The sequence below is a fragment of the Lemur catta genome, chromosome 2 (assembly GCF_020740605.2).
Source record: "Lemur catta isolate mLemCat1 chromosome 2, mLemCat1.pri, whole genome shotgun sequence".
Lineage (NCBI taxonomy): Eukaryota > Metazoa > Chordata > Mammalia > Primates > Lemuridae > Lemur > Lemur catta.
In genome coordinates this window covers 139,722,156-139,748,765 of record NC_059129.1, presented here as the reverse complement: position 1 = coordinate 139,748,765, position 26,610 = coordinate 139,722,156, and the positions used below count along the sequence as shown (strand labels likewise).

General features: G+C 47.7%; 1 protein-coding gene across 2 annotated transcripts in view; it reads right to left on the bottom strand.

The window, feature by feature from the left end:
• The window catches only part of TMEM181 (transmembrane protein 181), a 47,443-nt gene extending 21,372 nt beyond the window's left edge, over nucleotides 1-26,071 (bottom strand). The window contains exons 1-6 of one of the 2 annotated variants that reach the window (XM_045544644.1): nucleotides 25,988-26,071; nucleotides 15,378-15,481; nucleotides 10,581-10,636; nucleotides 8,368-8,458; nucleotides 6,948-7,069; nucleotides 3,165-3,281 (exon numbers count right to left, since the gene is read on the bottom strand). In XM_045544644.1, coding sequence (XP_045400600.1) covers nucleotides 3,165-3,281; nucleotides 6,948-7,069; nucleotides 8,368-8,458; nucleotides 10,581-10,636; nucleotides 15,378-15,481; nucleotides 25,988-25,995 — 498 coding nt within the window. In that variant the 5' untranslated portion in view covers nucleotides 25,996-26,071. Of the gene's footprint in view, nucleotides 1-3,164; nucleotides 3,282-6,947; nucleotides 7,070-8,367; nucleotides 8,459-10,580; nucleotides 10,637-15,377; nucleotides 15,482-19,334; nucleotides 19,388-25,987 lie in introns of those variants that run through there. The other variant, XM_045544643.1, reaches the window with a different exon arrangement.
• Between the last annotated feature and the right edge of the window lie 539 nt (nucleotides 26,072-26,610).

Genomic DNA, 26,610 nt, shown 5'->3' with positions numbered 1-26,610 from the left:
GGGATTTTCGGGGCAGTGAAACTACTCTGTATGATACTGCAGTGGTGGACACCTGTCATCGTACATTTATCAAAACCCACAGAGTGTCCAACACTGAGAGTGAACCCTAATGTGAACTGTGGACTTTGGGTGATAATGATGTGTCAGTGCAGGTTGTAACAAATTCATCCAACTCTGGTGGGGATGTTGATCGTGGGGGAGGCTGTGCCTGTTGGGGGGCAGGAAGCAAATGGGATATTCTGTACCTTCCTCTCAATTTTGCTATGAACCTAAAACTGCACTAAAAAAAAAAAATAATACTAAAGCCTAAAAAAGATTCTATTTGGAGGTGAGATTAGAGTTCACAAAATAATGGATACTGTCTTCAACAGCAATGTTATAAAAGATAGTTTTGCATATGGTTCTCTAATTTCTTAATGTATCTCTACACAAGCTTTCAACATAATGTCAAACTGTGATCCTCTGAGGATATCGCAAGTAAGGCCATAAGAAAAAGCACGTGTAATTCGTCAATAACTGAGGTTCTGGGTGGGAGAAGATGGCTAGCACGTGTCTTGGATGTCCCCCTTCAAATATTGGTTGTCTCAAGAGTTTGTTTTGTTAAAATAATTTTCTCTTCTGGTAATAAAGATAATAACATTCATTATGGGAAACAGAGGAAAAGAAGAAACTAAACAATCCCACCACCCACAGACAGCATTCTAGACTTTTAGTTTTTTAGAATATAAACGCTTCTAATTCATGCATTTTTTAAAAAATTAATATGTGCTTTGCATTATTTACCCTATCTTGTGATTATTATTTTAGAGGCTACAGAATAATTAATCTATTAATTTAGCCAGAACTTTACTGCTAAATGCAGATTGCTCCCAATTTTCTGCTCTGAGGAATAGGTTTAAACATAAATCTTTGTGTACATTTCTTTTTCCTCAGAATAAATTCCTAGAAGTAGAATTACGAGGTCAAAAACAGTTTGCAAATAGAGGCTTTTATACACTGCCCAACTACCCCTGAGAAATCAAAAGACACTCCCATCAATGGTTATGAGACTACTGTGTCCTTGCATTTCCCCAACCTTGAATGTTATCTTTCTGGTTGTTTTATATTTGCAAGTTTGATTGGTAAAAAAAAAAAAAAAAGGCATTCCTTTCTCTCTATACTCTCCAACTCTTTGGTTTAAAGCAAGGACAAACATAATCTCAGAAGTCTGCTGGCTGCCTGAATTTCTTAATTGGTGAAGTGCTACAGTGTGGTTCTTTGACTGAACCAATAAAGAGTTACTGCAAGCCTAAGAGCCACCAGGCACTGTGCCTGGGTACTGGGAATACGGAATGTACCAAACAGGGAAAATTCTGGTGACATTCTTCACAAATCCCAAGGGTTTTAGGTATCGCCTTTCTGGATGGTGAAAAGTACTGCCAAAAATGAAGCTCTGGTTGTGGTGTAACTCAAGGTGGGTGGTTCCGATGGTAACCTCTTTTTGAAACTATCCCTTTTTAAGCCCTATAGCAACATCGTGTCACCTGCCTTCCACTAGCAATGGCAGAATCCCATGTACCCAGTTCATCTAAAATATGCACAAAATTCTTTAAGAATGAGTTTAAGAGGAAATGCGAATAAATACAAAAGATGGAACAACAAAACCACAATCAAAGACAAATAAAAGAGTGGCCCAAACCCACGTAGTGGGGTCAAGATGAGCTAAAGCCTGGGACAGGTGCTGAGAACGATCAAAGGTTTTTAAGGGATGATATTCTGACGAAGATGACTGGAAAGGAGAGGTCCCTTGTTTGAGAAACACAGTGCCTCTTCCTTCCGCATTCCTGAATCAGAGTGACTCCGAACAGCAAAGGCTGCTGCACAGATGGTTAGCACAGGGCTAGATCAAAGTGTGCCTAAGCAGAGCACATCTGCCTGGGACCCCATCTGGTTCCACCTCTGCGTCAGGAACCTGAGGACACAAGCAGGATGCTCCTCAGATTTTCCCAGGAATGAGCTCCAGGAGATCATTCACACAACAAAGAACAGAATCCAGATTCAAATTCCAAAGACCTAGAGAGGCTGGAGCAAGGAGCCGAAACAAAGAAGAAATTCAAGAGCAAAATCTAACCTCTGAACGATGTTTGAGAATTGTTAGAAGAAACCAGCCACAGAAGCAGCAAATGAAAAAGACCCGATTTTACAGTGGTTATGCAAAAAAAAAATAAGGAATGAAGTACTAATACCCACAACCACCTGGAGGAACCTTGAGAAACCCATGCTAAGCGACAGCAGCCAGTCACCAGGACCACGTCGTAGGGTTCCATTCACATGAATCGTCCAGACCAGGCAAATCCACAGAGGGAGACAGAAGATGAGTGACTGCCAGGGGCTGTGAGGAAGGGAAATGACTGCTAATAGGTTTCTTTTAGGTGGGATGAAAATGCTCTGAATTAGGCAGTGTTCTGGAATGAGACTGGTCGTACAACTCTATGAATACACTAAAAACCAATGAACTGTACACTTTGAAGCACAAATTTTATAGTATGTGAATTATATTTTAATAAAGCTTTTTTTTTTCTAAAAGGCACTTATTAGTATCTTCATTTACTATTCACAACTCTTTGAGGTAGCTATTTCATAGATACAGAAACTGAGACTCAACCAAGTCAAACTAGTAAATGATGGAGCCAGGATGTGAACCCAGCTTGTCTGTCCAATCTAAAACCCTCACCCCTAGTCACTATGCTGGATATACCGACTCCTAATGCGTGGAGGGGACAAGGAGGTAGATTTCAGCTTGACACGAGAAAGGATCATCTAAGAATTACAGCAGGGGTCCCCTCCCTAGAGGTCCCGGCAGGTCTGAAGACCACCCACAAGTGCTGGAGGAGTAAGTCCCGCGTTCATGGAGGGTCTGCTGCCTGGCGGCCCTTAACTGCCTTCCAGCTGCAACACTACCGTACACTCTATTTTAAACCTCAGAACACCTAAGGATTTTGCCAATTTCTGTGTCTCCTTAAGTTACTCTTGGTTCCATGTTCTTAAGAAAGTGTGGTTTAAAATATAATATTTTTAAACTTTGTATCTTCCGCTGTCCAAAAAAACAGTATTTAGTCACTCAACAAAAGAACAGGAACTAAAAAGTGAGCCATGGGAAACGTGCAGTCAGCTGGTATACTTACTGTGAAGTTCATTTCCTTGATAGCTTCAGGTAGCTTCAGATGTTCAAATCCCACAATCACTGTGTACCGAGTGTAATTCAAGTAGCCAAGGTGAGCCACAATAATTTCTTCACATTTCTGCAAATATGCAAGGAAGATTTGTGTCTTTAAAGCATGCAAGATTCACCCTCCCACCAACTGACCCATGAAGTAACACATTTCAACAACAGATGAGCAGAACTCATCATCTCAGGGAACTCGCCAAAAGCCCAGAAAAAGTCAGATGCCAGCCAAAAACAGTTCCTAGAAAGAAAGAACCAAATGGCTATTTTTGGAAACACAGTATATGATTTGTAGCAATTAGAATCTTTTTATTTGGGATGATTAAAAATAATATGTAACCTGCATAAAGAAGTTAACAGTGCAACACAAACCTGACATTTTCATAAATACACTAAGGCGTGGGGTGGCGGAACGTAAGCTAAGATACATCATCTCAACACCTCCGCCTAGTCTGTCATCCTTGGCCCCCATTTGCAGTCATCATAACGACACACAGAGTGGATTACATACTTTCCTTTCTCCCCTCCCTGCCACCAAGCATCAAAGCAAAGGCTGCGTGGACAGCAGCCAGTGTGATCTTGCAGTGTGTGTGTTCTGCTGTCTTTTGTCCTTCAGAATTAAGTGTCAGGTCTCCTCTGCTTGAGTTAGTGCCCTCAGAGTGGCAGGGAGGAGCTTCGTCAGATGAAGCTTGCTCAGGGGTGCCCGCAGGGGCGCAGGGCCACCCTGCCCCAGTTCTGCCTCAGCCCTGCCCTGGGGGACGTCGCTCCACCTCTGAATGGGCACGCTCTCGCTGGGCTGCATGACAGTCCAGCCACTGCCCAGAGCAAACGGGCAGTTCTCTGGCTTTCCGGGTAGCACTGGTATCATTATGGCCCTGAATAGGGCATCGCCCAGCAGTGGGTCAGAGGCTCCCCAAGTCTCGCATGTCTGAAGTCAGGGGAAGAAAACAGATCTGGGTTTTACAAAAGAAGCCTTAAAAAGACAAGAGGGCAAGTGGCAAGGAGGGGGCTGGGTGACACGGGGGAGCTGACCTAAGGGACAGGAGAGGAAGCAGAGAGGAGGTATGTGCAATGGGCTGAGGTGGCACAGAGGTTACCACCTCAAATCTCCAAGACCCTGGCCAGCTGGGTACCCGGGCCTGCGCCAGCTCTTGGCCAGGAGGAACTGCCCTGGAAGGGGACACGAGCCCTCTGGCCAGCCACTCGCTCCACCTCCCGCCCTCCCACGTGGAAGCACGGGTCACCTGTGATGTTTCATGTCATCAGAGCCGTGGTTTCCTTCCCACCTGACCAGTTTCCCTCATTGGAATTTCCCACCCGCCCTCTGGGCACACAAGTACATGGGCCACGTTCTCAGCAAAACTAACTCCACCTTTCCTCTCTAGAGACAGGGGTGGGTGGCTAAGGACACACATGGTCAGGAAAGGATGGTTTAACATTGGTTAATACATTTTTGTTGGATAGAGAAACACTTCTTACAAGTTTAAGAATTTGTCTCAATTTTCAGGGGATGTTTTAATTAACAAAAGAGTTATATTTCAAGCTGCATATATTGTTAAGTTTAAAAAAAACTACAGTGAAAGCGCCAGAGGATTTGAGGGTCCCAAGTTCAAGCCACAGTTCTGCTGATTACAACGCACCTCTGAAAATCACCTTGTGATGGGACCACAGCTTTCTCACCTGCAAGGTGTACACAACCTTGTTACCTAAAGGCAGACAAGGTTTCTTCTTTATATCAAACAAAAAAAAGGTAATATAAGAGGGTGGTAAGTATCTCTGTAATGTAAAAATTCCATGGTTTTTCAAGGCAGGGCAATGCTCCTTGCAGGGTTAGGGAGAGATCTGAGTGGACAGGGAACAGAAGTGAGACATTTCCAAAGGATGACACCGCATAAACTGAGCTGGGGACACCTACAGGAGAGGGAGGAACCACGGAGATACACCGAAGGACCACCGTCAAGGTGCAAAGCATGACGAGCACATCCAGGAAGCAAGAGTGCAGATGAGCCGCCCCCGGCAGCCTGGCCCTACTTGAAGCAGTGGCTTTAAGTAGCGCGACCAGCTCATCCCACTTTTAAAATTGAATGTCCAGCGTGCTGGGATGCACCTCAGTGCAGGCAAACAAGGGTGACGAGTGCACTAGCTTTAGGATAGCAGGCACAGACCCACTGTCCACCCAGGGCTCGGTCTGAGGAGCAAAAAGGCAAGGTGGGTGGAGGTGGGAGGCCACCCTGTGGGGAAGGGAGGTCAGGGGCTGGTTGGACAAGGGTCCTTTCTGACCCTCACACCTATCGTCCTTCCTGTTGCTCAGCAGAATGGATCGGGCCCCTCCTGCACACAGGCAGGGTGGGGGACACGTGGGCGCCTCACTCTGGAACACACTGCACACTCTCGCACACGTCACTCACCTCGAGCCTCACCACTGTGCAGAGCCAGGTGGGGAAGGCTTAACCCCCGCCTTACAGATAAGGAAACACGGAAACACACTCAGAAGCTGGCTCAGCCCCGCCCTCACAGGTGAGAGATGGCAGCAGGGTGACAGGCCAGTCACTTCTGATGCCTTCCCCAGACCTGGATGGGCGCAGCGGCCGAGGTTGCCGAGGACGGGGAATCAGCGCCGTGATGGCTCTGCACGCCTCCCCAGCAACCCAGTGCCCTCTGCTGGCTTCTGACCCACCGCAGCCTCCTCCCTTAGCCTCCACAGACAGGGACCACAGACAGCGGCCAGCCACCGCGTAGGAATCCTCCCCAACTGAATTCTTTCTTGCCAGGACTCGTGTTTGTGCACAGTGGGTAAGGCCACAAGCTTCAGGATAAGAGCTCATGGACTTAAATCCTGGCCCCTCCACTTACTTTCTGTTACTCTGGGCAATGGTTCTGACCCCTCTAAGCTTCAGTTTCTTTTTGTATAAAACGAGGCTCTAATAGTAATAAACAGGGAGTAGTTTCTCCTCCGTGGCCTGGCGGGCGGATTTAAGGAGACAATGTGTGGGAAGTACTTGGTGTGCCTAGCAGAGAAACTACTGGCTACCCGGCTTCTGACATTACTTCTCTAACCCGATAAGCAAATGCACTGCCCTTTTTCTGATGCTCTCCAAGTTCTCCGTGCTGCCAATAACCTGCTGAGTCCTCACGTGGACTCCCTGCTAAAGCAGGAAGCTGGCTCTGATTCTTCGGATTCTGAACAGGGTGAAATCCAGAGTGAGGGCTCATTCCCACTCTGGACCCTCACGTTTCCGATCCCACACACTGCAACCTGAAGTGGACCCTCCGAAAAGTAGGCCACTGATCCTACTCTGTAAGTGGGTCTCTGCCCCCAGCGGACGGATCGGGACATTCAACGCACAGCTGGGAACAGCCCAGGGCCCTAGTGATCAAGAGTGACCGTGGAACGGTGGCCGACCTTCACCTGAGATGGGTGGCCCATAAACATCCCTCTGTGGACACACCAGGCAGGAAGTCACACAAACAGTAAAAACACGTATCAAAGATGCTCAGCGTGTATGGTGCTATTTTTGTGTGTGCATATGTGGGCACGTGTGTGTGTAAGTTTGTAAGAATTTTTAAGGGTATCAATGTATAAAATTAAGTTTTTCACACACCACCTTTGTTATGACTCCATCTATTTTACTTAAGAACAATTTTTCAAAGTCTCGTACTGTGCTCTACCTTCTACCTTGGAGAAGCAGATCCGTAACACTGTGTGTAGCCTGATGACTGATTGTGGAGCACACACACTCACCCCTGCACATGTGAGGGTCCTCGTCCGATTGTGAACTTTGTTATGAATGTACTTTGTGGTTCCATCTTGAGCTACACCATCGACTTTAACAGTCATGGGAAAGCTTGTCTGAATAGAAGTTTCTACAAAAGGAAAACATTCAGTGTCAGAGAGCATGCCAGGCACTTCACATCTACACAGGTGCTCTGCGATGGCCATGGAACCAGGAACACACAGCAAGCCCGAGGTTCTCAGGCCACACTGGCCCCAGCATATTTGGAAATCTCACATTTGCCCAGCAAAGTAAACTTCGCCATTAGCTTCTCCCTCCAACCCGGTGCTCAGGCACCTGTGTCAAAACCCACATTTCAGATCCGTCAGTTTCATTTCACAAAAGGGTAAATCTTTCATGGCTAATGAAACTAAATTTTTGATTTCCCACATAATTTTTTAATTTAACTTTACATCAAAATAGAAATAGATTCTTTATTGTTCTGATTATGTAATTTGTTTTTCTAATTACATTATCATTATAAAAATGAATAAAAAATATAAAGATGGCATTAAACACTTATAAATCTCACCACCTAGAGATAACCATAATTCACATTTTTGTGTCTGTCCTTGCATATCATTTTCTAGACATACAAATACACAGTAACATAAAATTTCTTTTTGCTTTTTAAAATATTACTAAAAAAGTGTAAGTTTTTTTGTAATATGCATTTTTTTCACTTTATTTACTGTGGTCATGGTTATCTTTTCAAATTCTTTCTTGACCAGGGTGCCTCCTCTGAAGCACAGAACCCAGAAACTAATTTGGGTAACCATCTTCTCAGTTCTCCTTAGGATGGTATAAAACTGGTGCCCCTTTAGATGAATAGAAACTAATTCGTTGTAAGCAAGCATTATGAACATTCTAAACCATGGATGCCTAAGGGTAGGTTTCTGAGCTGGGCACCGATGACACCATGGGCCAGATAGTTCCTAGTTGTGGAGGTCTGTGCAGTGTGCTGCAGGATGTTTAGGGGCACCCCTGGCCTCTACCCACTGGATGCCAGTAGCACTCCCTCCTCCCTAGTTGTGACAAAATTGTCTCCAGACATTGCCAAGCATCGCTGGGGACCAGAACCACCACCTCAGGGCACCAAGACCTCATTCTGTCCCAGATCCCCACTGAGAAAGGCGGGAAGCTGCAGCACCCACACTGCACAGCTCCGAGGTGAGGCCGGCATTAGCCCAAAGAGGATGTAGCACAACTTGCTTTCTCTCCCACTGGAAGACATTTAAGGGGCTTCCAATGTGTTGCTATTATAAATAATGATGAATATCCTTATACATCTATCTTTGAGCACTTGTCCAAATATTTTAAAGTTCTTTCAACCTCTAAACCATGATGCTTTGTTCAAAGAAAAATCACCCGAAATGTCAGGCTCCGTACCTTTTGATTGATCCAACTCAACAACGCACGTCAGCCAGAGCTGCTGATTATACGTATTCAGTGGATTTGAAAGTATTTCAATTGGCTTTAGCTGAAGGGAAAAAAAAAAGTTAAGTAATCCATGTGACCTTTCAATTGAATCTACCAAATACCTCATCTTAACATACAAAATTTACATTTAGTAAAAAAGGCTTGAGCATTAGCTCTGCAACAGAAATGTCTGTGGTTTTCCTTTCCACAACAGAAGTGAAATCCTACATTCCAGAAGAAGAAAAGACTACCTCTCTCTCAGCCGTAATTCACTCCTATCTCTCATCAAAACCTCTAAGCAGACAGTTTCTACCACCTGGAGCCTTGGGGCAATATACCTACTTAAGTACCAAGAAAAAGCCACTTGGAGAAACAGTAAAGAGAGCAGAATGATGAGATATATAATGAGATGAGAAGGGACACCAAAGACATACTTTCACATTTACAAGATAATGTGTCTCAATAATTCTTTAGTGTCAGTATGCCAGACATGTCGCCATTTGACATCTGCTATGTTCAGCTTTATGAAAGTCTTAATGCCCCTGGAAAGAAAAATTAGAGGGGACCATGTTGCCAGTGATTCTTCTGCAGTGTTTCCTTAAAAACATAATACTGGTGTCTAATAGCAGTAGGATACAGAGAGAGTTGTTTAAAGAGCCCACCTAAGGTTCCAAAGAAAAGCATTATTTGAATGCATCATCTTTGCACATGTGTTGTATATTTTTTTTAAGAGATGGGGGTTTCACTTTGTCACCCAGGAGGCTGGAGTGCAGTGGCATGATCATAGCTCACTGTAACTTCGAACTCCTGCGCTAAAGTGATCTTTCTGCCTCAGCCTCCAGAGTAGCTAGGACTACAGGTTCGTGCTACCACACCCAGCTAATTTTTAAAATTTTGTTGTGGAGACAGGGTCTCGCTAAGTTGCCCAGGCTGGTCCTGAATTCCTGGCCTCAAGCAACCCTCCCATCTAAACCTCTCAGAGTGCCAGGATTACAGATGTGATGTTTGTGTTTTTAATGTTTCTCTCAGGGTCTCAATGAAACTTCCTAAGACTGCAGATTTGCCTAAAAGCCATGAGGGCAATAAAATCCATCAGAGGATAATTTACTGTCTTTCCGAAGTGAGGATGGTCTCTTGGAAGCAAGCCAGTTTGGTGGAATGCCTGCTATCTTCAGTGTTAAAAAGAGTCTCACACCCTGAGAGACAGAAATTGTAAAAGACCAACCACCATCAGGAAACTCCACGGTGGCACCTCTTCAAATCAGATCATTAGCCCCCGAGCTACAAACAATAAAGGAATGAACAGAAAATGTGAAGACAGGCTAAACAGAGGGCCCTTTCAAACTAGCAGTAGCAGAAAGACGAGTCAAAGGGTGTAAATTTTAGGATATTTTTCTCTTGCCTTTTTGAGAACTTATAGGGGTGGAAACCAGCAGGGAAGTGGGAGAAGAGAGAGGAAGAGGAATTTGGGGTGGGGGGGGTCTATGTGATGTAAACTATACATATTCCGCTGACATGAGGATGCAGGACACAACTGTGTTCAGTTTATAGATAAAGATATTATGTGTCTGACATGCAGAAAAATAAAAAGGTTTAATTGTTTGGGCTCTCACAAGTTAATATTTATCCAAGAAAACCAAAATTCTCCAATTGAAAGAACCTCTGTTTTTCTTTAAAGACAGTAAAGAGTCAAAGCACATTTGGAAAAAAAAGGAGGAGGAGGAGGATTTTTCATTTCAAGTGAGTTCATGCAAGGAATATCAAATAATAATTAGAAAGAACTATTATTGTTAGAAACCTGACACAGACCAAATCTTAACTTGGGCAAATGTAGTAAGAAAAAGTTAGATATCCAAGTGATCATTGTTAAAACTTACAATCTAATAGGACTTATAAGACGCAAGGAATCAGGATGAGTTACCCACCCTTTGGAAACGAACTGCTGCTCCCTGAGAGCTACCACCACCACCCCTGCTAAGCACTGAGGTGTTCACTACAGCAGAAAAGGTCGTTTTAGCAAACAAGAACCCAGCGGCCAGCAGCTGACGGTGGAGTAAGAAGTGTGTGTTGCCTGAGAAGCAACTGCAGGGCGAGGGCAGTCCATGTCAAAGGGCGCCCAAGCAAGGCCATTTCTCAGTGACCTGGAGAAATGCCTCCCAGCTGCCACTCAGACCCAGTCTTACCTTTTTGCTGTTATTTAGTGAAAAATTAGCGGCAGAAGTCTGGATCACTTTGGGTCCTAAAGTGTAACAGAGAAGAGAAGGAAAAAAGCAGGTTATACTCATTCATTCAGGGAGGCGGTCTTGTTTACCTGGTCCTTCTTTAGAGACTTTATTATATATGTAAGAAAAACATAGACACAGACACAGAATATCCACTCTGCTGTGTGTCATGGCTTCCCAACACAGGTCACCCAGTAAAACCGACACATAATGTTCAGGATTTCCACGGGAAACCCTCTCCTAGCCTCTCAATGAGAGCTCTCTCTATAGGCATGGACCCAAGGAAACATTAACTATATAGACATTGTCTATATATTTTGTAACATAAAAAGATTTCTCCTAAAAAACTAAGACATCTATTCATCCAATTAATCCAGTCTTCCAAAGATATTTATTAAGTAGCAGCTATAAAGAGGCATAATATATGCTAATATAAGCAAAAAAGCATATGGCATTTCCTAAAATAACAGATATACAAACTTCACAGACTTTTTTCCCCAGTTTTTTTTATTGTGGTAAAAAGTAACAAAATTTACCATCACAACCATTTTTAAATGGTATTAAGTACATTCACATTGTACAGCCATCACCACCACCCACCTCCATAACTCTCTTCAACTTGTAAAACTGAAACTCTGTGCCCATTAAAAAATAACTCCCCATTCTCTCTCCTCCTGGTCCCTGGCAACCACCCTTCCACTTTCTGTCTCTATGATTTTGACTACTCTAAGTACCCATATAAGTAGGATCATACAGCATTTGCTTTTTTGCAACCGGCTTATTTCACTTAGTATAATGTCCTCAAGATTCATCCATGTTGTAGTATGTATCTGAATTTCCTTACTTTTTATGGCTGAGTAATATTCGATTGTATGTATAGACCACATTTCATTCATCTGTCAAACACTCAAGTTGATTCCACAATTACTGTAATTCTGAATAGTGCTGTTATGAACATGGGTATACAAATATCTCTTCAAGATCCTGCTTTCAATTCTTTTTAGTATGCACCCAGAAGGGAAATTGCTAGATCAGACAGTGCTATATGCATGGAATATCCTTTTCCATTCTTGCACTTCAATCTGTGTCTTTGGATCTAAAGTGAGTCTCGGGCCAGGCGCGGTGGCTCATGCCTGTAATCCTAGCACTCTGGGAGACCGAGGTGGGCGGATCACTCGAGGTCAGGAGTTCGAGACCAGCCTGAGCAAGAGCGAGACCCCGTCTCTACTAAAAAATAGAAAGAAATTAACCGGACAACTAAAAATATATAGAAAAAGTTAGCCAGGCATGGTGGCACGTGCCTGTAGTCCTAGCTACTTGGGAGGCTGAGGCAGAAGGATGGCTTGAGCCCAGGAGTTTGAAGTTGCTGTGAGCTAGGCTGACGCCACAGCACTCATTCTAGCCTGGGCAATAAAGCAAGACTCTGTCTCAAAAAATAAATAAATAAATAAATAAAATAAAGTGAGTCTCTTGTAGGTTGCATATAGTTGGATCATAGGTTGGTTTTTTTAATTCATTCTGCCAATCTGTTTTTCAGTTGGAGAATTTAATCTATTTATATTGAAAGTAATTACTGATTAGTAATTACTGTCATTTTGTTTTCTATATGTCTCATAGCTTTTTTGTACCTTTTCTAACATTCTGAAGTTTTAGCACTAATTTGAATTTATACCAGCTTAACATCACCAGTATACAAAAACTCTGCTACTTTAATAGCTTCATCCCCACCTCTTTTAATTGTTGATGTCACAATTGGGACAAAACTTGTTTTTATATATTGTGTGTCCAAAAACACAAAATAATTTTTAGTGCATTAATCTCTTAAATTATGTAGAAAACAAAATGTAAAGTTACAAATCAAAGCTACAATAATACTAGCTTTTAGACTAATAATTGGTTTTCTAAAAAAAAAAATTAGTCTTCTAAATCACGTAGAAAACAAAAAGTGGAGTTATACACCATTAAAAAAATACAAGCTTTTATAACTGCCCATGTATTTACCTTTACTAAGATCATATGGCTTTGAGTTACTGTCTAGTGTCCTTTCATTTCAACATGCAGGACTCCCTTCAGCAGTTCTTACTGGGCAGGTCTAGTGGTAATAACTCCCTCAGCTTTTATCTGGCAAGGTCTTAATTTCTCTATCACTTTTGAAGGACAGTTTTGCCAGATACAGGATTCTTGATTGAGTGTTTGTTTCTTTTAGCTTTTTGAATACATCAGCCCATCGCCTTCCAGCCTCCAGAGTTTCTAATAAGATATCTGCTGACAACCTTGTTGAGGATCCCCTGTGTGTGATGAGTCATTCTCTCTTGCTGCTTTCGAGACTGTCTCGGCTTTCCACAGTTTGATTATAATGTGTCTCAATGTGGGTCTCTTTGAGTCCATCCTATTTTGAGTTCATTGAGCTTCTTGGATGTTTACATTCACATCTTTCATCAAATTTGGGATATTTTCAGTCATCATTTCTTCAAATATTCTCTCTGCTTTTGTTTCTCTTCTCCTCCTAAGACTCCCAAAATGTGTATGTTAGTCCACTTCATAGAGTCCCACAAATCCCTTAGCTTTGTTCACTTTTCTTCAGCCTTTTTTCTTTCTGTTCCTCAGATTAAAATGTTTACATTGTCCTATCTTCAGATTCACTGATTCTTTCCTCTGCCTGAGTCAAATCTTCCTTTGAACCCCTCCAGTGAATTTTTCATTTTAATTGTATTTTTCAGTCCAGAACATCATTTTTGGTTTCTTTTTAAGTTTTCTATTTCTTTATTTATATTTCTATTTTGTTCATATGTTTTCTTCTTGACTTGCTCCACGTCTTCCTTTAGTTCTTTGAGCACCTTTAAGACAGTTGTTTTAAAGTCTTTGTCTACTAGATCAGATCTGCTGTACGGTCTTATTCAGGGACAGATTCTGTTGGTTTATTTTTTTCCTTTCAACAGGTGATACTTTACGGTTCTTTGCATGCCTTGTGATTTTTTTGTTGAAAACTGGACACTTAAATCTAATAATTTGGTAAACACATATTTTACATATAAGTATTTTACACATATGCACACACACATATATATGTGTGTATATATATGTATGTACACATACATATATATATATATATATAGAGAGAGAGAGAGAGAGAGAGAGAGAGAGAGAGAGAGAAAGACTGAGATATCTACCTCCTCTTAGTTATGTTTCTCGGGAGATCCCTAATAGAGTACTACTCTATGGGAAGAAGGAAAGAAATGTGGAAATCCTGACATTGTTTTTCTTATCTCAGCTTTGGTGCATCACTCTTCATTTCTGCAAGAGTGGACAAGGTTGAATATAATCCTGGACATCTCAGACAGAGAGTAACCTAAGGAAAAAGAAGTTGGCAGAGATCCCATTGAGACTGGACACCGTGAGAATATTAACGCCTCCCCCACCAATATTAAAGGATAGCTGTAAAAATCAAGTAAGATAATGGATACGTCTCATGCTGTGATTAATATACTTTTTATTCCTTGGTCACTCAATGGGAAGGAAAAGGAGTTGGCTACGGCTGCTACTGTCACCATCATCATCTTCATCATCACCATCAGGTAAATAGCACCCGCAGAGCCACACTCTCCCCCAGCTTCCGCAGTGCATTCACCAACCCAAGGGTCAGTTTAGGGCGAGAAACCAGCCTGTTGAGGCACAAATTGCCTCAGGGACAGGTTGGGCCTAATTGTCATTCACACTTCAGTATTAAGTGCATCAATTAAACACCTACCAGAAACCACCTCACTGAAAAAGGTATTTAAGACAAAAAGGAAGAAATGGAGGGGTAATGGACCCTCTCTGACTTGCATCAGACTCCTGGTTGCCTGCCCTTTGGATAGGACTGAAGAGACTGGGGTTTCTGGGAACTTTGTGAAAACCACTCGGCTTCTCCATCTATGAGAAAGGGAGTTGGCCTAGCAGCCAGGGTCAGGGCTAGGGATTAAAAGGATTTGTTCTGTAAAATCTGGATTCAGTCAAAAGGCCATACTCAAGTATCCAGAAGGCCACATGTGGCCAACAAAGCCGCAGGTTCCCCACTCCTGGCCCAGATCATTTCAAAGGCATTTGTGAAGCCAAACTCGTTATGATGTGGCTCTTCCCTCAAACAACATGCTGTGGGACAGCAGGGCACCTGGTGCCTGAGGACCAGGGCGAAGGTGGTCTGTAGGCTCCCACCTGGCATGATCATGCTACTGCCCAACGCTCTTCTCATGGCCCTGCCCAGGGCTCAAGGAGGTCACCAGAGCAGCCTCCCAGGTCCCCTGCAGCCACCCCAGCCTGTGCTCATGGCTATCACCACCCTCCCCGCCCCACTCACTGCACCATAACTTTTACATGGCCTGTCTCCCCCTCAGGCAGGGGGTGGGGAAAGATGGTATAGGTGGGGCCTGGTACACAATAGACTCTTTAGAAATGTTTGCTTGGCCAATAAAAGGTACACGGTCAAGGCTGACTCACGCTTCCAAGCTAAACTTGGGCCCCTCGCTACTGTGCAGAGCATGGCCAGGGGTACTCAGGGCCTGCTCACTGCACCTCCCGAAAGAGAAACAGAGAGGCAGCTAGAAGTGCAGGGCTGGGACCCCCATCAACCCTGGGGGTTCAGGGAGGGGCGGCACTTCCCCCACCGACTAGGGCCCTGGGCCAGTGAGAGCCGTAGGTGCAGCCGGGCTGGATGAAAAGCGATACACCAAGGTAGCTGTAAACAGCAAGATGATTAAAAGATTAAAAACTGAATCTTACCTCTAATCCCGACAAAGACGGTCAGGCCAAAACAGATGAAGAAGACAACAAACACGAGGACAAAGTGGCGCTTGGAGAGTGTGTAGAGTCGCATGGGCGCCAGCCTGAGGGCAGAAGCCGGAAGGTGAAGACAGTAAGGGGGTGGCCTGGGGCCCCCAGACCAGCAATACCACACAGGCCGCTCAGGCCCCCACCTCCCTGCTTCCTACCCCTCACTCGAGAAGCAGACCTGCTCTGAAACCAGGTGACCTTCCCTGACAAAACAGCCTCAGTGACCTCGGTGAGCACTTCAGGTCATTCCTGTGTGCTCTGGGGCAACACTCCGTGGACAGGGCCCCGGCCACCCTGGCCCATACGTGGCAGGCCAAACCCACCCCTCATGGCAGGAGAACGTGCTCTGGCTGCTGTGCTCACCGGGCACATCTCACACCACAGACGGGTTGGCCGGACCCCTCTACACACACCCCCACCGTCAGTGCTACCACTGGGGACCCTAACCCACGCGCACGCGAGCCCGCAGCTTAACGTGAGCTCCACCACCAGGCCCAGACTGGAAACTCCAGGTCCCACAGTGACATACTTTTCCACCAGGTGTTGCCCACCAGCCCACAGTCTTATGTTTCCCGTCCAGTGTCCCTCACAAGTTCAGACCCCTCCCTCATCTTGGCCTCCGGTGAAGAGCAGCTGGCCTGACCTCCCCGTGGGAGCCTGCCTTTGATGCATAGTTTTCTGTGATTTACACCTGCGGTCCCCAACCCCCAGGCTGCAGCCTGGTACCAGTCCGTGGCCTGTTAGGAACCGGGCCCCGCAACACCACCTGAGCTCTGCCTCCCCACCTCCCAGGTCTATGGAAAAATTGCCTTCCATGAAACTCAGGAACCCAGCCACACGGCAGGAGGTGAAGCAAAGCTTCATCTGTATTCATGCAGCTTAAGCTTCAGCGGTTCCCCATCGCTGGCATCTCCACCCTCCCAACCCCCACTCCCCACCCCCACACACTGTCTGTGAAAAAACTGTTTTCCATAAAACCGGTCCCTGGTGCCAAAGAGACTGGGGACCACTGACTCACACCAACACTGAAACCCCCTCAAAGGATGCAGCCTGACACCCTGTCAGGGTCCCCCCCGGTGCAGGTGGGGATCATTTCTTTTAGAACTCCCTGTATCAGGGGCCACACACAAAAGAAAAATCTGTAAAGGACCAGACGATAAATGCTAAAGGCTTCGTGGGCCACATGGTCTGTCGCAAGACTCAGCTCTGCCTTACTTAGCAGCACAGGTATCACGTAACACACGAGTGTGCTTGTGTCCCAATCAAACTTATTTACAAGAGAGGTGGTGAGCCTCTTGGCAGGCAGTTGGCCGACACTACCCTATACCCTGAAGAGGAGACCCACAGAGCCAAAGGGATGAGTGGGTGGCTTTGGGTTCTGCTTTGTTTTCCATGTTCTTTGCAGTCCTCGCATGTCCCGGTCTTGGGGGCTGAGACAAGCAGGAAGGAGTCTGACCACTTCTCATACCCCAGGACGTGGCAACAGGCCTCGCCCCAGACCTGGGGAAAGGTTATTTGCTTTGTGGTTCAAAGCTCACAGGAGTATGCGCACACCCCCTCCGCTTTACATGCCGAAGACTCCAGCAGCAGAGCAGGAAGTCAGCTGCTTGGCCGGACAGTCTCGGGGCAAAGGTGAGGCCTGTGAGTCACCACTGCTCGGACGTGGCTCTGCTGGCGCTGGGCCCGCTCTCCCCAGCAGGGCCTGCACAGCCACCTGGGCCATGGACACACTACCAAGTGCACTTTCAGACCAGGGGCGCCGGGTTCTCTGGATGACGGAACCAGTGAAGAATTAAAGAATGAGCACCTTCATGCTCCCCTCGGGACTCGGTCCAAACACTGACCACAAACGAGCCTGCCAGGCCTCAGTAAGGACAGCCGGTGAGGTAGGTGGCCCGACCCCAACTAGGATCTGGGGCCTGATGGATTATAAGAGGCCTGGGAGCCTTAAAGTACTAGAGCTAGAAATGACCTCACGGGAAAAAAACCAACCCCTTCCTTCAATTTACAGAAAGGGAAACTGAGGTCTGGAGACAGTGGACATGCCCAAGGTGCACAGCGTTGCCCTTTGGTGGTGCCTACGCTCCCGGGAAGGAAGCTCCGGGCAGCAGCACCAAGCTGCAGGGATCCAACCTCCATGAACACCCCCAGGAGAGCCTGCGGAAGTGGAAGCTGGTGTGGGAACAAGCGTCTCCTCTGTCCCTCCCCTGGCAGCCCAGGCACCAGGTCTGTTATTATACTTAGTTTCTTAGCATAGTGTGTTTAATACATTTTTGTTTTAACACTCTGCAGAAGGGAAGATTCCTAGACAGCTGCACAAGGCATTTTCATGTTGAAAAAAAATTACACAAAACTCAATGGGATAGATGGGGAAGTGCACATAAAGTCTGGAGTTCAGTTAAAAGCACCACACCGATGCTGATGTCTTAGTTTGATAAATGCACCAGGTTATGCGACACCCTCACATTAGGGGACAGTGGGTAATGAGTGCGCAGAAACATTCCGTGCTCTCTTTGCCCCTCTTCTGTAAAGCTAAAATTGTTTTTAAAAATTACATAATGTCATTCGTGAGCTCTTCCATTAAACTATTCTCAGGGTGGCCTGTCCCCTGGGAGCAGGCACGGTTCCAAGATGGAGAAACACCGAGAGCTCCCCAAGCAGAGGCTGAAAGCATGGAAGAAATCACTTGGAAGAAAAGAAGAACTGAATAATAACATTTTAATTTTTTTTTTTTTTTTTTGAGACAGAGTCTCACTCTGTTGCCCGGGCTAGAGTGCCGTGGCATCAGCCTAACTCACAGCAACCTCAAACTCCTGATCTCAAGCGATCCTCCTGCCTCAGCCTCCCAAGTAGCTGGGACTACAGGCATGTGCCACCATGCCCGGCTAATTTTTTCTATATATATTTTTAGTTGTCCATAATTTCTTTCTATGTTTTTAGCAGAGACAGGGTCTCGCTCTTGCTCAGGCTGGTCCCGAACTCCTGAACTCAAACAATGCGCCCACCTCGGCATCCCAGAGTGCTAGGATTACACCTCACCCGGCCACATTTTAAATTTTGATTTTTAAAACACATTGTTGACCCCCTACAAGCAGAGTTATTTAGCAGATGAGAAGGAATGCTGGAAAAAGAGACATTAAGAGCAGCAAACCACGTACCCAGGCTCAGAAGGCTTGATAAAATCCATTGTCTCCCCCTCCTTCAGACTTCCACATAAATCTAACTTATTAGAAATTTTCCTGGTTTAGCAATCAAGTTGCCCAACGCAATGGAAAAAAGACACGGAGAAAAGCAAATAACCCCTCTGCCTGAGCAAACGTCATCAGGGCATAACCGCCCGCCCAGCGCCAGGCTTGTCAGAGGGAAGGGTGGGCAACAGGCCTTCATTTCCAACTGTCTTCTTTTCCTGACAAGCAGCAAACCTTTCAGGCACCCTCACTCTAAGAGGCCCTCAAGAACTCCCGCCAGAGTCACCATCATCACCTCCAGATGCGCCCTCCTTCGTGGTTACTACAGCACTTTCAACAGCCTGGCTCAGCCCAGAAAGCCTACAATGGCTCCCACAGCCAATTCGATCAAGGTCCCTCAGATCCTTCCCCACAATTCCCATCCCACCTTCCTACAGTCATCACAATACCCTCTGGGGTAGGTGCCATTGTACTCCCATTTCACAGATGAGAAAGCTCAGACTCAGGTAATTTTGATAACTTGCCCTGGATCACAAAGCTACTAAGGGGCAACATTCAAACCCAACCATCAGACTCCACAAATTCAATTCTACCATGTTTCCCAGCATAGTCAAGCCAGACTCCAGACTAGCCCACTCACACATCGTTCTGCTGATCTGAAACGCTCTCCCTTCTCCCCAGCAAGCCATCTAAATCCTACCCAGTGTTCAGGGCTCACCTGTGTGGCCCACTTTCTCCATAAAGCATTCCCTTGACACTCCATCTCTCACGGTGCCCACAATTTTAAACCACTACAGCAGATGTGGTTGCTCTACACAGCAGTGCCTGACGACTCAGTATCGATCAATCTGCATGGGCGCCAGGCTTGGCACAGGGTAGGCATTCAAAAAACATCTACTGCACTCAACCTCCATTAGCTATTTCAACAAAAGCATTTGTCTAGTTCCCTCAAGTTGGTGATAAGATGGTAGGGAGCAGGGAAGGGGCTCCCCATTTCCCTATGCGCCCAGGCCGAGCCAAGCATACCAGCTCTCTTTTTCTTGATGGGACCATATGTCAGTTTTCCTGTCCAGGTCCATGTATCTTTTCACACTAGGCATCTAACACACAAACTTGAAAATTCTAGCCTAGTTGGAGGCACCAGGCCCTCAGAAGATGTTTCAAATGCAATGAAACAGACTGTCCCCTGAGAGTCCCCTTGGACTCCTTGGGCCCCTTCTAAATTAATCTCACTTTCATGGGTGCTTTAAAACATTATGGACATATTTCCTAGAGAAACTAGAAATGCCTTTATTGGAACACCTACTCCAAAAATTGAAGCCATGATCCAAATTGTTGTAAGCCCTGTCTTCCCATCTTCATACATATTTATAACCAATTCCCAAGGGACTGCTTCCAAGTAAGGTGGAGTCTGTGGTGACATCCAACTCACAAGAGAAAATAGCTGGAGAAACGTTCTGCAGGTTTCTCCACAGCCACATAGTCTATTATCTCCCTGGCACACGCCTGCACCGGGCTGCTCTTCCCTTCTTTACTCTCACTCCCTTGGTGATCTCACCCTGGCTCAGGCTTGAGAGACCCAGCCCTCTCCCCTCAACTCCAGGCCCTACTACACTGCCTACTCCACACCTCCACCGGGATATCAAACAGGCACCTCATATGGGACACATCTCAAACCAAAGCCCTGATCTTCCTACTGATCTGTCTTCCCTGCAGCCTGCCCTGTCTCTGGACATGGCAAGTCAGCCTTCTTCCTGCTCCGGTTAAACAGCCCAGGATGGAGAACGGAAAGACAAGACCCAACTCGGTCACAGGGACCTGGAGCCGGATTAACCCTGGCTATGCCACACCTCAACTTCTGGAGACCCCTGTTGTTTAGCAAAGTCAGTTCAGGATTTTATGGTGGGTGCTCAGTGGTTCACACACATCCACGCCTCCTCCCAACCTGGGGCCCCCCAGCCCCGACCCCCATGCCAGCACTGAGCGTTACAAATGGTGAGCGTCCGACAGCATTTGACTCCTTTCATTTGTACTCACTCTTCCTGGTGTTATTCTATTTTCTTCCACATTCTACTGTTTTCCTTGCTATGATAAATTACTGACCACTGAATTGCAAAATATAACTTTTTGTCTCAGCCTTGCCTTTCAGTGTTGTTTGTGGCTCTGGCCTCCGCCCTCTTCTGCAAACCAGCCAAAGCAGCTCTAAGCTGCCTATGTCCCGGCAGCCTTCTGGGCTGTGGCCACAGTCCTCGAGGCCACACGTGCTGGGTCAGGATGCCCCTTTCTTCCCGCCCAGCCAGCCGGAAAGCCGGTGGCCCATCAGGTCGGCTGAGCGCTGCAGAACCTCGGCAGCCTGCATTGCTCCGCCCACTCGGCGCTCCTCGCCCTCGCGGCCTCCTTCATTAACAGAGTGCTGGCAAGGCCAGGCGGGCGCCCAGCACTCGGAAAGCCCCACTCACCAGAATGACCACAAAACAGACACAACTGGGGTGAGCAGAGAGCGTGGACGAATATCTCAAGGCGCTGTCTGTAATCGATACAGATAGAGAGCCAGGAAGAAAACCCAAGCAGCAACCGTGCCGCCTTTTACAGAACCCCAGTGACACCAGCACATGCAGCAGAGCGCAAGAGGACATCGCCCAGCAGGCCAAGCTTGTCAGAAAGACAAAGTTCATCCCATTTCAGCAAGTCACTAAGACAGCGGGAAGGGAAGCTGGAAGTATTGCAGTGTTACAAATTTTGCCGTTGTTCAACTGATACCCCAGTTTCCCACTTTCGAAGTTAAGAACTAGGATCCAAGCAGTAGAAAAGAGCTTTAAATCTCCCAGCCTGTTCTCACATTTTAGTTAAGATTTTTTTACAATCCTATATAAAAATAATCTCTCCTCTTTTGGTCCAAAGCGCCAGCCTGGTGCCTAGCAGCCTGGCCCCCACTTCTGGATCACATAACTGTGGACAAGCAAAGTAGCTTCCGTGGTGGGCCTCAGTTTCCTCATCTGCAAAATGGAGACAAGCGGTGGACTTACAGAGAAATAATAAAGTGCTTAGAACAGCATGGTAAGAATGTAGCAAGAACTCAGTCATCTAGTTACTAGAAAATAATAGTTGTGCTTTTTTTCTCCTCCCTCTACCTTTTATTTTTTTAAACGTCTCAGCCTTCACTCTAACATCTCTGCAGATGTGACGTCTCCCCCTCAGCCAGCTGGAGGGAAGGCAGGAGCTGGCACTCCCTGAGCACCTACTTAGTACCAGGCTGGGAGCTTCCCTGCGGGCCAAGTCTATCACACATTTTACACGTGGGAACACAGAGGCCGGGGTAGGGGAGATACACACGCTGAGGTCCCAGGCAGCAGGAAGTGGAGGTGGGATTTGAACTCACAAGCACACACCCAGCGCGTGGGGGGTCAGGGCTGCCACTCCTTCACACTCATTCTTGGGCCTCTCACCGAAATTTCAAGTAACCTACCATTTAATGGGTTTTCAGAAGAAACTTCTGAGGGGAAGGACAGAGTAAGAATCTGAAATTTCAATCAGCTAAGTTGAATATATTGCAAATAATTTTTTCAGCTACTCAAGAATTAAGTAGGCTTCAAAAAAGCCATTATGTGAACATTCAAGGCCCAACCATCTCAAAACACAATTCAATGAACAATGTCCCAGGCTCCTCAAGGAACCGTGAGTTCATGCATATCCTTTCCAGGCCACAAGCCCAGTGACTCACGACCAGGAGCGTGTTGGTTAGGTCATCAAATACCCTGCCCAGGCCACATGGAACAAGGAAGCAGGACAAACGCTGGCCAGCAAGGCTGATCTCGGTGCAGTCAGTGCCGAGCAGCGCTCCAGCCCAGCTCCAGGCAGCGCAGCCTCGTGGTTAAGGACCTGGGCTCTGGCGGCTGACGGCTTGGGCCTCTCCTCTGCTGACCAGCAGGTGACCTGGGACAAGGTACCTTTCAAGAACTATTCAGGAAACTGAGGGACCCGACCACCTAGCACTGCTATAGCAATTAAATGAGTTATTACACGAAAGCCCTTGCTAAGCACCCTTAACTGCCAGCTGCTTCCGAGAGCATAGAGCACAGTGGTCAAGAGTCCGGGCTCCAGAGCCAGACTCCCAGGCTTCAGTGACAGCTCTGAGACTCAGTAGCTGTGACCTTGAGAAACTCACTTGACCTCTCCATATCTCAATTTCCTCATCTGTAAAATGAGAAAATTCCTCATGGGAGGGTGCTGTGAGGATTCCATGAAATGTATGTAAAGCATTTGTAATAGAACACGGAACATAATAAACACTCAAGCAGTTATCTTTTATTATTTCTGCATATCATTTTGGTTCATGGGGAAAAAAATTCTTCTGAGAGCCACAATCCTAAATAACTTTATGGTTGCAGGAACAGGATACCGACCCAAGCCTGGTGTCCCCTCAAGCGCTCGGAGACTCAGAAGGCCTCAGACCCTGAAACCAGAGCAGGGCTCCACCGGGCTTAATTTGTCTGCGCCATGCTTTGCTGCTGGTAGAAGAGGGGTCTAATTAATACACTTCTACACTTAAATGTCCCTAGGATGAAAGAGACATGTTTGAAGGGCCAAGCAAGATACACACGAGACTTCAACTATATTTAAATTTACAGAGAAATGCTACAGTAAGAGCAAAGCAAGAAACGCATGTGAGAAAGTCTCAACTCTGTGTAGCCCTGTAGCTCAAACAGGAAGTCACATTACAAAATGTTTGAGACACATCCTTGAACTCTTGGCATCTCTCCTGTCCCTGACATTATCTGAGAGGGAATGGAGTTTGCAGGAAACTTCAGGGTGAAGCTTAAGAACTGAGAACTCTTTCTTCTAGATGGTTATGATGGACTCTCCTGCCTTTTTCCTTTTTGTTTTTTTTTTAGAGACAAGGTCACACTCTGTTGCCCAGGCTGGCATGCAGTGGCACAATCATAGCTCATGGCAACCTCCTCAAACTCCTGGGCTCACATGATCCTCCTGCCTCAGCCTCCCGAGTGCCAAATACAGGTGCGCACTGCCACGCCCAGCCTCTCCTGCCATTTTTTTTTTTTTTTGAGACAGAGTCTCACTTTGTTGCCCGGGCTAGAGTGAGTGTCGTGGCGTCAGCCTAGCTCACAGCAACCTCAAACTCCTGGGCTTAAGCAATCCTACTGCCTCAGCCTCCCGAGTAGCTGGGACTACAGGCATGTACCACCATGCCCGGCTAATTTTTTCTATATATATATTTTTAGTTGTCCAGATAATTTCTTTCTATTTTTAGTAGAGACAGGGTCTCGCTCAGGCTGGTCTCGAACTCCTGACCTCGAGCGATCCACCTGCCTCAGCCTCCCAGAGTGCTAGGATTACAGGCGTGAGCCACCGCGCCCGGCCCTCTCCTGCCATTTTTAAGCCAGTAGGCTGGGAGGTAGCAAGGGCCAGGATCTACAGTGGGACCACCCCCCACCCCCTAAGCAGTGCACTGAGGCTGCCTCTGCTCCTCCAGGCAGCTCTATAGTCTCCCATTCACTCCACCTCCTCCTTCACCCCAGCACTGGCTTCTACTGCCCAGCTTCTCCTCCTGTGCCCACTCCTCTCACATTTCTCACCTCGGGGCTCTCAGGCACACCAGCCAATGAGAGCACTGTGACCCCACCAGGCTCCTGGGTCCAGGACACCCTTCAGATTTTCAGGTTTCTTAGTAGACTTTACCTCCTACCAAAAACTTTTTCAGTTTCCAGGTGAGTGCCTGGAATGTTGGCCACTAGTGGCTGTCCGACCTCCAAATACCCGTATCACCCTCCCACCCCCTTGTTCAAGCAAGCCTGATGCACTAAGCACCTACCACACAGCGGGGATGCACTAAAATCAAGCCGTGGTTTGCTAGTCAAGTTAACACCTTCCTGTGATCTAGCTCCCCATCCTGTAAACACTGCAGTCCCCAAACCCCCCAAACCCTGGGCTTCAGGGAGTACCGATTCATGGCCTATTAGGTCCACAGCCTATTAGGAACTGGGCGCAAATCACCGCCTGAGCTCCGCCTCTGCCGCCCTCCACCTCTGTGGAAAAATTGTCTTCCATGAAACCGTCCCTGGTGCCAAAACAATTGGGAACTGCTGCTGCTAAGTAAGGGCACAGTCCTCCAGCAGGAGACCTGGAGCCCCATCCAGGCCCAGGCCCACACTCTCCACCTCTCTATTTCCTCCTGAAAATGCTGACAACGCTAGGCACACTCAGGGCTGCTGTGCAGATCCAGCATAAGGTATGTGACAGGACCTCCTAAAGCACGCAGCTGTCACTCCGCTACAGGGCCACAGCTCCACACCGTTCCTTTGGTATTCCGAGGGGTGCTAGTCACATAGACCACACATGAATGCTGCCCCCTGGAGTTGTGCAGAGGCAGTACTGCTAACCCACCTCCACCTGGCTTTCAATTAAAAGAAAGACCGCTAAACATCCACCTAGATCTGACATTTTATGCCAGTCAGGTTTCCTAAGATGCGCTAAAGTGACCAACCAAAGTCAGAAACTTCCAAGGAAGCAGAAGGAAAAAAGTTTCCCTCTGTCACAGGTTCTTGCATTGAGGCAACACCCCTGGAGTTGCTTCCCTGGCCATGCGCACAGTCGGAGAAGTCAGCAGAGGTCCAGGGCACGACCTCCTGCCTCTAAGGCCCCACGTAAGCCCAGAGGGCGCACAGTCCCCAGCGCGGGAGCCTGCCCTCCAAACCTCCTGCGACAGGCGCTGTCCACGCCGCCGGGACACTCCTTCTCCGGACTTTCTGCAGCTCTGCCCAGGGCTAAACCCCTTTTGAACGCCGTCTCCTTCTTTTCCCTATGCCCCCAGGGAGACACCCAGGCGACTCTGTGGCGTCAAAAGCAAGCTTTGGGGATGGCGTCCCTGGGGCCCTACACAGGTTTTTCCTCGTTAAAACCCCCGAACTTCACAGAGGTTCGGGGCTAAAAGAGGTTCATAAGGCCCAAAGTCAGCAGACTGTAAAACTCATAAAACTCGGCATCCCAGAGATGCAAAGGGCCGCGCGGCCGCCCAGTGCCCGCACCACCTCGCCCCGCGCTCGGCCAGACCGCGGGGAGCCGAGCGGGCGCCCGGCCCTGCCACCGAGAGCAGCGGGAGGGGCCGCCGCCCTCCGGCGCGAGGCTGCCCCCAGGCGGCGCGGCTCCCTCCGCCACCCCGGGCCGGCGGGGCGGGGCGTCCCCGGCTCCCGCCTCGCAGCCCCGCCGCGCAACCCCCGAACCCCCGGCCCGTCCCCACTTCCGACTCTGCCCCTCGGCCCCGCCGGCCCGCGCGAGCCCCAGCCCGGCCAGCGCCGCCTCCCCGGGCCCCTCCCCGCCCCCAGCTCCACGTGGACGCCCTGGCCCCGCACTCACGGCTCCATCTCGGCGCCCCGGGCCCTCGGCCCCGGCCCGCGCGCCCTGAGCGCGCCCCGAGCCCGCCCGGCGCCGCGCAGCAGCCGCAGCCCAGCGACCGCGGCCCGAGAGGGCGGCCGCGGAAAGCTCGTCAGAGCGCGACGCCGCGCGGTCACGTGCGCGGAAGCGGCGGGCGCGGCGGGGCTGGCGGGCGGCCACCGTGGCCCGCTTCTCCGCCCGGGGAGCGACCCGGCTGGCCCTGAGCTGGGGCGAGCGGGAGAAGGAATGACTGACCCTTTGTCCCCAGGGGAGGGAGACAGCACGTTCATCCATTCACCGTGCTCCTTCCAGGGCGTCTTAGTCAGGGCTGAGCTTGGGCCTCGGGAGTCTGAAAAACACGATGGGTGTCTGCATTTTTCTCAGGAGAGGATCTGTAACTTTCCATATTCCCAAAGGGGCTTGTGACCCCATAAGATTAAAAGCCCGGGCAAACCTCTGCCACCCTCAAGTGATGACAGAAGTGGTCCCAGCTCTTGCTGGTAGCTTCTGCAAGCCGTTTCTAGACTACAGCCACCCGGTGTGCAAGTTGCTCATCCCAAGCTCTGGCCCTCAGGAAGGATGCAAGCGGATCCTACATCCCCCAG